General features: G+C 49.7%; 1 protein-coding gene across 2 annotated transcripts in view; it reads right to left on the bottom strand.

Annotated features, from left to right (window-relative positions):
* Positions 1-1,320: 1,320 nt before the first annotated feature.
* The window catches only part of LOC120530090 (phosphatidylinositol 5-phosphate 4-kinase type-2 alpha), a 36,000-nt gene continuing 22,152 nt past the window's right edge, over positions 1,321-15,168 (bottom strand). The window contains exons 7-11 of one of the 2 annotated variants that reach the window (XM_039754245.1): positions 12,076-12,162; positions 8,322-8,435; positions 7,208-7,451; positions 6,995-7,098; positions 1,321-2,167 (exon numbers count right to left, since the gene is read on the bottom strand). In XM_039754245.1, the coding sequence (XP_039610179.1) occupies positions 2,087-2,167; positions 6,995-7,098; positions 7,208-7,451; positions 8,322-8,435; positions 12,076-12,162 (630 nt within the window). In that variant the 3' untranslated portion in view covers positions 1,321-2,086. The remainder of the gene's footprint in view (positions 2,168-6,994; positions 7,099-7,207; positions 7,452-8,321; positions 8,436-12,075; positions 12,163-15,168) is intronic. The other variant, XM_039754246.1, reaches the window with a different exon arrangement.

The raw sequence follows: 15,168 nt of genomic DNA, 5'->3' as shown, positions 1-15,168 counted from the left end.
CTTTGGCCCACCACTGTGCTTTGTGCCATTGCCATTTACCTTTGGGTCAGAGGACTTCAGATGTGCCAGAGTGACACGTGCCCCATGTCACAAAAAAAAAAGCCACCAGTAACATTGACATCCAGGCCTTGACATTACTGCTGGTTGTATCTTATGTGAACGATGGCCAGGCTGACCTCAGTGTTGCTCTCTGTGAGGGTCTCTTTAACTGTCCCCCGTGTCACCCATCTATCTGTCCTCATCTTTGCCTTGATGGTTGGCCCACTGACTGACTGAACTGCTCGTCTCCTTTTGATTCAAGGCACACGTGTCACAGTAGGTGACAGTCTCATCCATTTTCAGAGGGACATTTGCTGACCTGATGGTCTTTAAAATTGAGCTTTGAGGCCACAGCCCGGGTACCCCCCTATGCCACCACCAGTATAGGGCCGCGTCCAAAGTGGTAACCACATCACAGTGTATGGTCAACACTGCACCCATGGAGCTGGACAAACGGTCAACACTGATGGAAATATCACACCCGGGGGGCTCTGGAGGGACACGCCGATCCTCTGACGGACCTGCTGTGTGACCTGCTTAAGGGACAACCCAACAAAGCCAAGCGAGGACCACAAACTTAGTCATGTGAGGACTCAGCTGTCACTTACCTGCCACGCTGGAATGAGTTAGAAGAGCGCCCCCGGTGGCTGATTGAGAAGTTGTCCACTTAAAGGACAACCCATAAACAGCCAGCAAAGACCACCGGCTTACAAACGTGAGCTCAGGCCAGATTGGAACCTGCCCCTTATCTACCATTTCTCATCTGCCCAACACTGACTGGCAACTGAGGGCACCTGACGTGTCTCTGACTGCTCAGCACTTCTCAGGTGGGTACCTCTCGCTCATGGCATCAGGGTCTCCAACATCACAGCCTGTGAAGATGACCCACTTGGTCATCGCAAGTCCCGAGGACACTAATGGTCTGACCGCTTGATTGGTTAAAAGAAGATGTGACTGCCCTTCCTATACCTTCGGCCTGAGAGGCTATGAGATGTCACAGGTGTCATTGATGCCAAGCTGGGGTGTCAGACCAGCGCGGTGCCCACTCAAATTCGAGGGTCCTCATTGTCCCAGGTCAGTGTCTCATCCCGACCCCTGCTTCTCTTTTCAGGCACCTTACTGGCCACTTTATGTCCCCAAGGCCATTCTTCTGGGCGCTCTGTCCCTGAAGCTCATGTCACCAGGGTTACCCAAAAGGCTGGCCATTCCCTCCCTCCACTAACTGCCCCCTAAGCTTGGGCAGCGAGGGACATGATGTGCTGGACAGACCACACTAGAGCCTTGCAGGAGAAATGGGAAACGCTTTATTACATAAAGCAAGGCGCGGCGGTTTGAGGACAGACATGGCGTGGTGGTCTCACCCTAAACGGCCGACTCACCGACACGGACGGACAGCACAGAAAGGTTCAGACAAGCGGCTACAAGCATTTAATGGCGCGGCGTCACCGTCCGCCCGCTTATCTTCCCCACCCCTGCCACTGGTGATGGGTGGGAGTCGAACACAGAGAATGGAGCGAGTTGCCATGTCCATTGCGGAGCAGACCTGCCCGGACCGAGGAGCCCACCATCCCGAGCTCACGCCGCTCACGGCAGGTCACCAAGCAGGAAGGCACAGCTGACGCACAGTGTAGACATGAGTCTGGAAGCAGCCCGGACGATAAGGGGGGCACCTTCCGAACCTGGGACCCCCGGACACCTGCCAGGGGGGCTGCTAAAAGTCACTTGGCGCAGAGGAAGAGAGATAGAGGAGCAGGAGGAGGAGGAGGAGGAGGAAGAGGAAGAGTTCTTCTGGCACCGTGCCACCCTCGCTCTTCCCGGTGGTCCCCATGGCTGCGATTTCCATTTTATTTGCACCAAGAAATAAAAATTCAAAGTAAACTCAACACTAGCAGGTAGAATGCTGGGAGATCATGAAGCCGTTGAAAGCCGTTTCCCTCTGCCGTGCACCTTTTCCAGAAGACGAGTCTGAGGGTCTGCCTTGAGCTGGTCATCGAGGTCTGGCGTGGTGGTGGCTCCCCCGGTCCGCGTGTCGAGTCCACCACTCGGGCTATGTGAGGATGTTGGCGATGAAGTCATAGAACCGCTTGGAGTACTGCTCTGGATTGACGGTGGAGATCTCGGCGCCAGCCTGCAAGACACAGAGACGTGGAGGGTTACCCGTCAGAGGTGCCAATGCCCTGCACCATGTAAAAAAAAACATCAGTGGTGACCAGTGGCCGAGCATCGGTGACATCAAAGAGGCAATGGGAATGGGCAGAACAGTAGCCCAGCCTGAAGGTGGTGCCAAATGGGTACGGTGCCCCCTGTGGGTGGAGGGGCACAATCCTTACCTAGAACTGGCACCTCCTGCAAGATGGAATGGCATGCAGCTTAGCTCATGATGGTGCCCCCCACTAGACTAATGAGATTTTATTTAGTTAGCTGGCATATTACCTCAGTATGACCGGTACCCTCTGCGGGTGCAATGACATATTACTTATCCAGGAATGGCAAATAACACCCCACGCAGAAATGATGGGATGTAACTTAGGATGGTGACCCTTGAAGACAGAATGGTGGCAAAGGTGCCTTCTAAAGGTGGAATGATGAATGAGATGTTACTTAGCTTGGGATGGCACCCCCTGCAGGCTGGAGCACAGGAAACATTGACAACACATATCTGTGCCATTTAAAGATGGCACATGGCAAACCAAAGGCCCGTCACGGCTCATATCCAACAACTCTGTGAGTGACCCGCACACTTCACGCCTCATTCGTCTTTAAAATCAAAAGAAGCCCCCGGGCAGGGTGGCACCTGGAGTGGTTAAGGACACCAAGGATGACATAGAAAACCTCCATGCATTTTTAACGGTGGGCAAAATCCTGAAGGCACCAAAGGTTGTCCCTTTAAATAAAAGGTGGTTTGTGCCAGCATGAGCTCCTACTGGTCACGTAGTGTAATTACATCTCAGGTGGATTCACGGAAAATACGGAGAACCGCAAGACGAGGACAGGCACATCAGTGAACAGCCACCGTGGTTTGATTGTGTGAAGTTCTGTCAAGATGGGCACAAGGAGTTCAACAAAGAAACACGAGAGGTCAGAGAACCAAAGAACAAAATAAATTCAAGGAGAAGCGGAAACACAAAACGTGCAAAACGGACCGAATGATGGGAAGGAACACGTGGGGCACACGGGTAATTAATATAAAAACATAAGAAACAAGCTGGTCACGCCTGAAGTCGGCCAAACCATCAGGGCAGAGGACGGGCGCGGACAGAATGATGGACAATTACAGAGGAAATAAAACTGTGAGGTCGGCGGTACACAACATGGGGGTCTGAATCCTGAAAGTACCCCTTATGGGACGGACCAGTCCACTATGTACCCACCATCCAATCAAGTTGGTGCCACCTTCTGCTACCAGACTTTAGATTTCCTAACCCACAGACCTCAGCATGACATCCTCCAGCAGAGTGTGTGGAGCCCCCGACATGACTGTGCGACCCGGGCACAGCGCCACTCCACCATTAAATTGGCAGTGGACGCTATAAATGGTACCAAAGCAGAAGACCAACTTCTTTCAGAACGTCCTCAACTGTGCACCTCCTATGAGCCCACCAGACGGTGGAGATTAGAAGGTTTAACGCACGGCTCAGATTGTGATGCAGGGTGGAAGGGTCGTATGTTGATATTACAGCAATAATGGACACCTGGCCAAATAACAAAGATGGTGGTGGGCAGAACAGAGAGGGGTACACATTTAATAGGCAGGATGGACAGAACAGGAAAGGAGGAGGTGGGGTTGCTGTTTCTGTCAAACAGAATTTAAATTCACGTCCTCTTCAGTTAGACGATGAGCCCGTCTTAGTGAGGACGTCTGGCTTCACCTGGACAGCATTATGGAAAGAGGTCTTATTGTAGGAGTGTGTTAAAGACCACCCAATGCAGACAGTCACTTCAAGACACACCCTGTTAGTGATATTAAAGAGGGTTAGGGGGGGGACATTATAGTCATGGGGGGCGTTAACTACCTGAATATTACCTGAGGTGACCTCACAGGTGGAGGAGCACAAGAGCAGGAGTCTGTAGACGTGATCAGAGACTGTTTGTTAGCTCGGCATGTTAAAGAGCCAACGCCGGGTGACGCCTTTCTGGATTTAGTGTTCTGTCATGATGAGGAGGAACTGAGGGGGTCAAGGTGATTGGACCACTAGGGTCACGTGACCAGAATATAATACAGTTCTCAGCGTTTTATAAGAGTGTGGATGCAAAGATTAAAATTGTTAAGTCGAACTTTGCTGGGGCAAATTTGAGGAAATGCGGCAAAGTCGAAGGAGGATGGACAGGGAGAAGCTGTTGAGCGTGGAGACAATCGAGGAGCAGTGGAGCAGATTGTAAAATATCTGACATGTCATGCAGGACAGGGACAAACATCTGGAATTAACAGGAAATGTGAAAATAAACATCTAGTGGGTAAATAAAGAGTTAAAAAAGAAGAGCTGCAAAGGAAAAAACAGACGAATAAAACGAATAACTGCAAAGTAATCATGGGGCGTATGAGAAGAGGAGGGCAACCATTAAGAAGGACATCAAGGAGGATAAAAGACAGTTGGAGAGGAACAGCAGATGAGGAGAAGGACGACTGAAGAGACCCTGAAAATAGGAAGAGAAGAGTCAAGGAGGAGGTGAAGAGCATCAGGAGTAGTAAAGGGGGATTAAAAGATACAGACAGTGAGATAGCGGACCCCCTAAAGTCACATTTTAATGAGGTCTTCACAAGTGGATAACCTCAGAGCAGTAACAGGGACTACTAAGGAGGTGCCGAGGGATTTAGAGAAGAGCTGCTGAGATGAAAGAGGCTGGCATCACACAAATCACCAGGAGCAGATCAGATTCACCACCGAGGTCTTAAGGAGGCCAGCGAGTGAAGACAGAAACCCTGACACAGATTTATAGGACGTCACTGAGCACTGGAGAGACTCTGAAGGACTGGAAAATGTTATATAAAAAAGGGTGACGGGCAGAGCCAATCAGCTACAGGCCAGTAAGCTTAACGGGCATCACAGGAAAATGAAGGAAGGAATTATTAAGGACAAGATGGAGCAACACCTGGCAAGGACAGGACAGTCAGTGTGGGGTCAGAAGAGGGAGGTCGTGTTTTACTAACAGGCTGGAATTCTATGAGGAGAAACAAAGGAGACGACCAGAGAGGAGCAGATGAGATGATTGATGTGGACTTTCAGAAAGCATTTGATGAGGTGCCACATGAGAGGGTGGGCATCAAACTAAAAGAAGTGGCAGGTCAGGGTGTGGGGTGTCAGACATAGGAAGCAGACGGTGATGGTGTGAGAAACCTCATCAGAATTGGGTGAAGTTAAGAGTGGTGACCAGCAGGGGGCAGTGTTAGGGTCGCTGCTATTTTTAATATCTATAAATGATTTAGATAGGAATATAAGGAACAAGCTGGTGAAGTTTGCAGATGATACCAAGATAAGTGGATTGGCAGATAATTTGGAATCCATTAAATCATCACAGAGGGACTGCCAGGCTTGGCAGATTTGTGGACGATGAAATTTTATGTCAGTAAATGTAAAGAATTACACATAGGAAGTAAAAATATTAGGTTTGAATACACAATGGGCGGTCAGAAAATCGAGAGTCCACCTTATGAGAAGGAATTAGGAGGTGTAGTGGACTCGACACTATCAAGCGCCAGGCCAGACAGTGTTCAGAAGTCATTAAGATGGCTAACAGACTGTCAGGTTATATAGCGCCTTGACGTGTGGAGTACAAGTCACAGGAGGTGACGCTCAGCTTTATAACTCACTGGTGAGTCCTCATCTGGAGTCCTGGGTGCAGTTTGGGTCTCCATAAAGACACAGTAGCACAAGATAAGGTCCAGAGAAGAGCGACCAGGCTGATTGAGGGCTACAGGGGGTGAGTTATGAGTGAAGATTCAAAGAGCTGAGCCTTAAGGAGATGAAGAGGAGACCTGACTAAGTTTAAAATGGTGAAGTGAATCAGTCCAGTGGGTCGAGACGGTGGCTTTAAAATGAGGTCCTCAAGAACACGGGGCCACAGTTGGAAACTTGTGAAGGGTAAATTTCACACAAACATCAGGAGGCTTATCTTCACACAGAGAACCACAGACATGTTGACTAAGTGACCAAGTAGTGTGGTGGACATTAGGACATCAGGGGCCTTCAGAGCATAGAAGAGTTAAGTGGGCAGGACTGGCGAGTTTTGGTGGGTTGAGTTGTCTGCCCTCGCCCCGATTGTTCTGCTGTGTTCTTCTTCAGTTGCTCTCCGTGGTGCTGATTCGGATCTTTTCCTCTCCTCCGGCCGCCGTTTGTCTTTTTTTGGTACCACGGAGACTAAAGCCGCACGCAGAGCTCCATCTGAGGAGGCCTCAGTAGTGTGTGTGTTATCAGCATAAGCACCATGGACTTGTTCTTCCCACATGTCACCCATCATCCTGTTAGCCCTCCTGATCAGGTCTGCCCGCTGTGTGCCTGTACATGGTGACCAGTCCACTGTGACTCCTTCTCATAAGGTGGACCTTCAAGTTTCAGAGCTCCCATTGTGTATCCAAGCCTGACTTTTCAGATCTGCCCGCTCCTGTGGGCTGTGAAGACCCCTCTGCCCTTACCTGTAGTTGGGGGTCACCCTCATACCTGGCCAGCTCGTTATTTACATTCTTTTTAGGTTTGTCACTAATTAGATGTGATGCCGGTCTAAGTCCTTAGAGGAGAAGTCGGGTCTAAACCTCAAAACGCCTCCAGGTGGGTGAGATGCGGTGGTCTCGGGTGAAAGCAAACATCAACCTAACGCCATTTGTCCTGAAGAGAGGGGACATTTTAAAATGCTGAAGTGCAGGAATCCCCAGAGGTGGAATGTGACGAGACCGCATGGGCACCAATTGGCAGAGGGGTACAGTGCAGTCCACTGCGATGGGCAGTAATGGCCCACTTACCCCATGCTTGACTGTCTTGGCGGCATGGGCGGCCTTCTTTTTTGCATCGTAATGAGTGAGGATGTCGATTATTGCCATGAAGTAGACTTCCTTCCTCGGGGCATCTGTTAAAAAAAAAAAAGTACAACATGCCACTTTAGTGCCCTCAGTCATCATTCAATTCCAGAGGTGTGCCCCCCACAGGACTGCTCCCCTGTCACCCACTCTACTTACTCTCGTGACTCTTAATGGCGTAGACGTCAATGGTGGGGTCAAACTCGCCAGGAAGCAGGGGCTTGGAGCTGCTCAGAGTGTTACCGGGACTGTCGGGTGGCGTGCCAACGGGGTGGGTGCCATCACTCTCGGCATCTTCCTCTCCGTCGTTATCCTCCGATTCCACCTCCTCTTGCTCAGCTTTCTCCACGTCATGAATGCCAACGAGCAGACTGTAGTCCATCAGCTTCATCTGGGCCAAGAACTGGTAGAGGTGGGAGGACATCAACATAAAACAACAAAGGAAAGGGGGGGGGGGAGACGGGGGGGGGGGCAGACGGGACCCCCAGAGTCCTTCTTTAAAACAGCCAGACCTCACTGCCATGGCACATACCCACTGCCCAGGATGTGATCTCAACATTATTGAGCACGCTGAACACTTCAGATGGCACCACTCACTCCTGTTCATCTGCCAGCGTCTGCACAAGTCTTGGCTCACGTGTATTATGGTGCCACGTGTGCCACCTCTTGTGTCACATGTGTCAAATAACTCACTCAGGACAGCCAGCCATTTTCTGAGCACTGGCTGTTGAAATGACTTTTAGGAAGGAGGGTGCCAGTCTGTGCCAGCCAAGGTCCAACCTGAAGTGTAAAGAAGAGCCATTATAGCGCCTTTGGGGTATCGACGCCTGCTCTTGTGGCCTTTCATATATTCACATCTGAAAGTGACCACGACGGAGACCTCCTTGAATGGGATATGTGAGGCTGTTAAAGAGGCAAAAGGCGGCACCAGCGGCTGAGGTGAGCCAGTCACGTGTCTGCCACCTTTTGGGGTGAAGTGTTAGGTGAATGGCACCGAGTCTTGGACTTCTGGTCATTCTGATGGCCATCTTAGACTTACAGGGGCCCGTGTGTTCAGTTTCTGTCAGGGCGCGAGTTGCATTCCTCTCAACGGCCAAAGTCACTTCTGTCATTGAAAGGCGCTATACAAAAATAAGCTGAACTGAATGTGGCAGTGGTGGGTGGCCAAAGCTGGTCCATGCTAGGGGCACCAACTCTCAGAACAGATGGGAGAAAGGCAGAGGTCACCGAAATGGGGTGGCATACAAACGGATTTCAATGAGGGACTTCTCACCTCCACGTCCTTTCTTAATTTCTCACAGAACATCTTCTTGTTGTTCTCGTCGATGTAAATCTTCTGCCCGTCGTTTATGAAGTCATTGTCCTTGAACGTTGGCAACTCTTTGGCCTGTTGGGGGCAAAAAAACAAAAAAAAAAACAAAAACAAACACAGATGGTCAAACCGTTGAAGAACACAGGATGGGACCCTGTGAGCGTGAAGAGCAGGTGACAGGCCACCACTGCACACCACCTACGATGGGGACGGCCACACACAGACGAGACACAAAGCATGATGGGAACCCGGCAGGGCAGGTCACTCCATGGCCGCCAATGAGACGTCCAGTCGCAGGTGATTGAATGGATGACTCAGTGGCGCCCCCTAGCGTCCCAGGAGGCAATGAGAGACCTGGACAAGCACAAGGGTGACCCGGGTGGCCGGATGAGGCTGGCACTTACTGTTTGTTCCTTACGCCCGTTTATTGTTTTTCAAAATTATTTTGTTGTTGTTTATTTCATATTTTCTAATCATGTGGACGTTTGTTTCTGTTTCATATGCTAATTTAGTATGTCACATGTCTGGCGGGCGGGGCTGATGGGCCGTCCCTCCCCACTGAGGCCTTCACTTTCTCGACTGTGCGTTCGGAGGTCAGTCGGCCGCTGGATGGTCACAAGTCCCCGCTTTGCTACTCATTATTGGCTTTGGATTCTGAATTTAATTGGCCAGCATTTGTGACTCCTTTCTTGACTCCTGGTTTTTTATTTTCTGTATTTTTGAAACGAAACCCTCAAATTATTTTAAGCAACGCTGATCTGTTATTTGGGATTTTTTTTTTTTTTAGTTTCCCTCTCCCTCCCTTGAATTTTGGCCTGTGCAGGCCGTGAAGCCTGCGCCTCTGGTTTGGGACCGGGCCTCGTAACAAGTGGACTAAACGAAACCACCACACACACACGGCCATACTGTATATGAACACATGAAAACTGTCACATATGCCAATGCAGTGAGACTCGGGTCACATCGTGGCAGACATCAGCCGACATTGTACGTGGTGCTTCCCAGCACCGCGCTCACCGACGGCTCCAAATTCTCTTTTTGCCAACTCCATGCCATAAGCTCTCCAATTCTATTAAGCACCGCTGTTTGGTTATTTGGGGGCAGGCGGTTTCTCCTCGTCCTCCTCTCCCGCTGAACTGCTCAAGTTTGGGATCAGGTCATCGTTGTTACCAGGCCGAGATTTTGGGTTTTGATCTGCGGAAAGTCAGTCAACGTAAAGCTACCAGATCTGATGGCGTTAACCCTGAGCTACTGAAGGAGTGCGCTGAGCAAATGGCATTAGAGCAGGTGATGCCAACAGATGGATAACAAAAAAGAAAGACTCGTGGGAGTCGGGCAGAACAGACGGCCAACTCGGCGAAGTGCGCACTCTGCAGGACGACGACACCAAGGAGCACCTCCAGTGACCACCCGAGACAACGGCGTTACTCCAAGAAGGCCATCAGCCTCTAGAAGGAGTTATCCATTGGCCAAGGTGGTCTTGTGCCCCACGCGTTTTGAATGGTACTGAGCAAGCCGGGCAGACATCTTAACAGAGGACGCTCGGTGCCAAAGTGATGTGCCAATGCCTGACACTCTGCACTGTGAAATGCTCACTGAGGACGATGTGCATTGTGGGCGACTCCTCACGTAGTAAATCATTACACTCGGTGATCGGCAAGCACATCGGCCTTCGTGTGGGCGCATCTGAGCCTTTGGGTCGGCAGCCCTGCAATTTGCTTTTACCAGTTTATCAATCTCTGTATTATATAGCGCCTTTCATTTCAATCTATCTGTAATATAGTGCCTTTCACTCTATTATAGTGTGCCTGTAATTCTATCTATGTATTATATGGTGTCTTACACTCTATTATAGTGCCTTTCTTTTCTATTATATAATACCTTTCATTTCTATCAATCTATGTATTATATAGTGTCTTTCACTCTATTATATAGTATCTTTCATTTCTATTTCATAATACCTTTCATTTCTATCTGTTATATATCACCTTTCACTCTATTATATAGCCCTTTCTTTTCTATCTATCTGTTATATAGCGCCTTTCACTCTATTATATACTGTCTTTTACATTTCTATCTGTTATATAGTGCCTTTCACTCTATTATAGTGTGCCTGTAATTCTATCTATGTATTATATGGTGTCTTACACTCTATTATAGTGTCTTTCATTTCTGTTTTATAATACCTTTCATTTCTATCTATGTATTATATAGTGTCTTTCACTCTATTATATAGTATCTTTCATTTCTGTTTTATAATACCTTTCTTTTCTATCTGTTATATAGCGCCTTTCACTCTATTATATAGCGTCTTTCATTTCTATCTATCTGTTATATATTACCTTTCACTCTATTATAGAGTGCCTATAATTCTATCTATGTATTATATAGCCTTTCACTCTATGATATAGCCCTTTCTTTTCTATCTATCTGTTATATAGCGCCTTTCACTCTATTATATACTGTCTTTTACATTTCTATCTGTTATATAGTGCCTTTCATTTTCATCACACACGTACGCGGCCACGCTCCCTGACGCTACTCTCCAAGAACACAAAGACAGAGGGACTCTGAGTCACATCCCATACAAAGACAAGTGACATTCCAACACAGCAGTGACAAAGCCCACAGGCTGCCCTCATCCGACGTGCTTTAGAATTTTTTCCGAGGTCTTCCGAGAGGTTCATTTTAGATTCACTTTGGGGTTTCCTTGCAAGGGGAGGATTCCGCTCTTTTTCATTTAAATTCAGCCTCACGTTATTATGCTTGAAATGATTTCACGTCTTTCGCCGGCGCCATTTTGTTTTCTCAGGCCTGGCGTGCCCATTTCTGGATGCTTCATTTTCGGTTCCTTTAGCGTAACGGAGTAAACGCGCCGCCATATTTGGAGTCGACCAATGCGTCTTCAACGGCTCGGAAGGAACATGAAAGTCAAGGGCAGCCCATCCAGCCGTCACAAGATGGCCTCCTCCTTCCCAGTCCTGCCGACAACACTTGCTACAAAACGACAGATGACTGCGGCCCACCAGTCGCTCACGATGCACTCCTATTAAGCGAGTCCGTTCTGCTGTTTGGGGGCAGAGGCCCGGCCCACCCCCTCACCACAGCCTGGCCTGTGTAGGCCCTGAAGCCTGCTTCTCGAGTTTGGGGCCAGGCCGATTGTGTAGCTTTCAGGCCGAGTTTTGCGCACGACTACCAAGAGTGTAAGAAGCTGCCTGGCGATGTGACAACTGCAGCCCCCAAAGCCACATATGAGAGGCTGAAGTGGCTTCCCATGGGGCACAGTAATCCCGAAACGAGTGGAGCGACAACCCAGCGATGCCAAACCAGCGGTCCTGCTTTAGAATTGCTTCCCAGAGTCCAAGAGGGGTGCGTTACAGCAGATTCCTTTAGGGCTTTTCATGTAATGGAGGATTGTGTTCTTTCATGAGAATTCACTTCTACTGTTGATTGAAATGATTTCACGTCTTTGTGTGCCACCATTTTGTTTTGGATGGGCACGCCATCATGAGGATGCTTTATTCAACTGAAAGCTGGTTGGTGAATGCACACGATGGCGGCCTCCTTCCCGATCCTACCGACGCCACGGCCCATCAGTCCCACACAACCCCAAAGAGCAGACAACGAGAACGACAGGCATGTTCAAGTGAGGCAAAAAGAAACAAAGGGCGCCCCCACTGTGCAATGAGCCATCCGTGGGCACCTCGTTCCTTACATTTTTGATGGAGCTGTAAAAGCGGGTTGCCGTCTTGACCGTTTGAAGGCGATGGCGCAACTTGGAGCTCTCATCTTGGAAACGGTGCTGCCAAAACAGTGAAGAAGCCTAACTGGTGAAAGAAGAAGAAGAAGAAGAGAAAAAGACGGCACACGGCGCACATGCCAGAGTGGACTGGGCACGGGAAGGGTGACCAATGCTGGAAGGAAGAGAATGAAGTGCCCACCCTGCTATAGAGGAAGACGAGTCGCTGAATGCTGCAGCTCGGCTTCCTGTGGTCACTCTGTGGTCACCAGCCAGTTTGGACTCATCTGAGATGAAAGACTGGCACCCCAACAAGCCCTGGCTGGCAGCAGAGAGGACCACAGATGGCCTCGTCATGGTTTGTCCCCTCTCTGGATGCCCAATGGCGGGCACGGCGATGTTATCAGGTCCCGTCCCTCATTCTCTCCCTTTGAGCTTCACCACATGTGTCATGCTGCTTATGGGGGGGGGGGCTTTTGCAATGTGTGCCACACACAGATGTGTACTGCCAAGCGGCCGGCTGGCTAGTGAGGGGCCTTCTTTCCATGTCTGCTGTCCGTCCCCCAATCAGGGATCCTCCTGACCCCGCCCACCTAATCAGGTTGCTAGGTAACACTAAGCCCTAAGACAGTCATGTGACTGGAAGGCCTTAGGATTGCTTGGCCGGCCAATTTCTTTGGAGACGTCTTTGGACCTCTTGTTGGTCACTCACAGCTGTTTTCCTTTGAAATCGCTCCCTGGCTTCATCTTTCTACTGCCACCTGTGTCACTCTGGTCACCTTAAAGTGCGTCATGAAGCTCCGGCAGAGCTGAGTTGGTGACATATTCACAGTGTCCACAGGGGGCAGTAGTTCTAAACAAAAACAACCAAAGTATTTATGCAGGGCAGGATGGCTGCCACGATGGGGACGGACATGGTGCCATGCAGGACAGCTAGGAAAGAAGACATTGTTGATGGGCAGTGTCTGGGCATAATAGAGACCCAAAGCAGCGTAGAAGGTCAGGCATGAGGACACGGCAGCAAATGACAGGGGACGATGGGGGACGGAAGCAGATGTTGGTGGGGATCAGACGGTGAAAGGAGCACTTGGCACCACACGGGACACCAGAGAAGGGCAGCGGCCACAAATCAACTAAAAGAAAATTCAATCCAATAATTAAAGGACAATAAAATCCAACAGCAGCCCCCAGCAGAAAACCACGAACCGGAGAAATGACAGAATGACGTGCCCACCGTACGCATCACGCTGCTCAGGGCGCCGCCTCCTGGAGTCTGGAGAAGAAAGTCAGAAATGGGAGGAGCAAACGAGCAGCAGGATGGCCAATGAGAAGTCAGGTGTGCAGATAGGAGGAGACGACAGTGGGAGGAGCAAAGGAAAGACTCGACGTCGGCAAGAAGACGCTCACAGGAGGGAATAAAAAGGAAGAACCGTAACCGGGACAGACGAAGTGGACATTTGTCACGAGCGGATCGTGTCACACACTGAAAGCCCATCTGATGTGCGGAGGGAACAGCAGCGGGCAGAGTCTGGCAGTTCAGGATACCCAAATGGCAGAAAACACGAGGTGGCTCAGAAAGTAAAAGCAAGCATGTGGGAGGAGTCCACCTGAGGGCGTGGCGGAGGTGGAGAGTCAAACCCACGCGATTGGACGACAAGACTGAAATGAGACCACCCAGAGTGGATGGTGCCGCTCTCCATAGTGAGAAATGCAAGGAACGCCCAAAGGAGACAAACAGGCGACACTGAGGTGAAGGAGTCGGGTGGGAGTCTTCAACAAGGACACAGCTGGAAACTGGTTGAGGGCGGACTTCACACAAATGTCAGGAAGTTTACTGTAACACAGAGAACCACGGACACCTGGAATAAGCAACCAAGCAGCGTGGTGGAGCGTCGGACATCAGAGACCTTCAGAACCTGACGTCGTTGGGCAGAAATTAAGTTGGTCTAATTGATTAGAACAAGTTGTATTAATGTGCCAATCTGACAAAGTGGCAAAGCCCCTTCTGGAGCACAAAGCTTAAAAAGTCGGGAGAGGAGCCACTCGGTGGAATCAGGAGAGCAACCAAAGAGCAGCGAAGTCTTTCCAGTTTGAGCCTTTGGGCCGAGGATGGCATACAGAAGTGATTAAGAGGACATACAGCGCCCCCTAAGTGCAAATCATACTGAAGCTCTACAGCCATTAGGGAGGCCTCCTCTGAACTACAACAAACCAGACATGGGAATACACGAGAAAATGAAGAGTCGGATTGAGCACCATGGAGAGTAACCAAGTAGGAAATCTTCAGGACCATAGAGAGCGAGAGAGAGAAGGAGGAAGAAGGACTGAAGAAGAGGAACCTTGTCTAAGATGAAGAGGTGACAGGAGTGAAGCAGTCGAAATTATGAGGGAAATTAGGAAAGTAGATGCCGACTGTTGCTAACCAAGAAATTCTTCAACAAGAACACAGGGGGCGCCAAAGGGAGACTTGTTAGGAAAGTAAATTTCACAGAAACGTTCAAGTTTGTTATGGCACAGAGACCCCCAGACACACATAAAAAGTGGTCCGTTGGACCTTGGGGACTCGACTCCATGCCATTGGGATAGGACTGGCCAGCTTCTTGGGCTGAATGGCCGTTCTTGTCAAAGGGCCCTTTGTAGAGCTCAGTTAGGCCACGAGCAGCTGCCCTCTTGTGGGGTGGCATCAGATGCTGACGTTCGCTGCCCATGAGGAGGCGTGATGTCGAAGTGCAGTCGTAGGGTCACTAAGTCTTAGCAGATTTAGACTGTTGTCATTATTTCTGATGTGATCAGTACATGATGGAGTGAATTGGAACAAACTGATTGGGAAACAACCGGAAAAAGTTAAAGGAAGAACTGATGGGCAGCAAGAAGCAGACAACGGAACTGGCGTCACACCTCGATAAGCTGAAGGCGGCACAAGTGCAGTGCCCATATTTCATCAGGGACCTGGGAGTCGAGTTCTGCACGTTGTTTGCATCATTCCTGTCACCAGGGCCATCTTAAATGCATGGGCATGCTGGGCAGTTGCCTGGGGAACCCCACAAGTATAGGGGTGCACGTTTTTTT

Source organism: Polypterus senegalus, chromosome 5, assembly GCF_016835505.1.
Source record: "Polypterus senegalus isolate Bchr_013 chromosome 5, ASM1683550v1, whole genome shotgun sequence".
Taxonomy (NCBI): Eukaryota; Metazoa; Chordata; class Cladistia; order Polypteriformes; family Polypteridae; genus Polypterus; species Polypterus senegalus.
The sequence above is the reverse complement of the archived record's forward strand: the minus strand, read 5'-3'. Positions and strand labels throughout refer to the sequence as shown.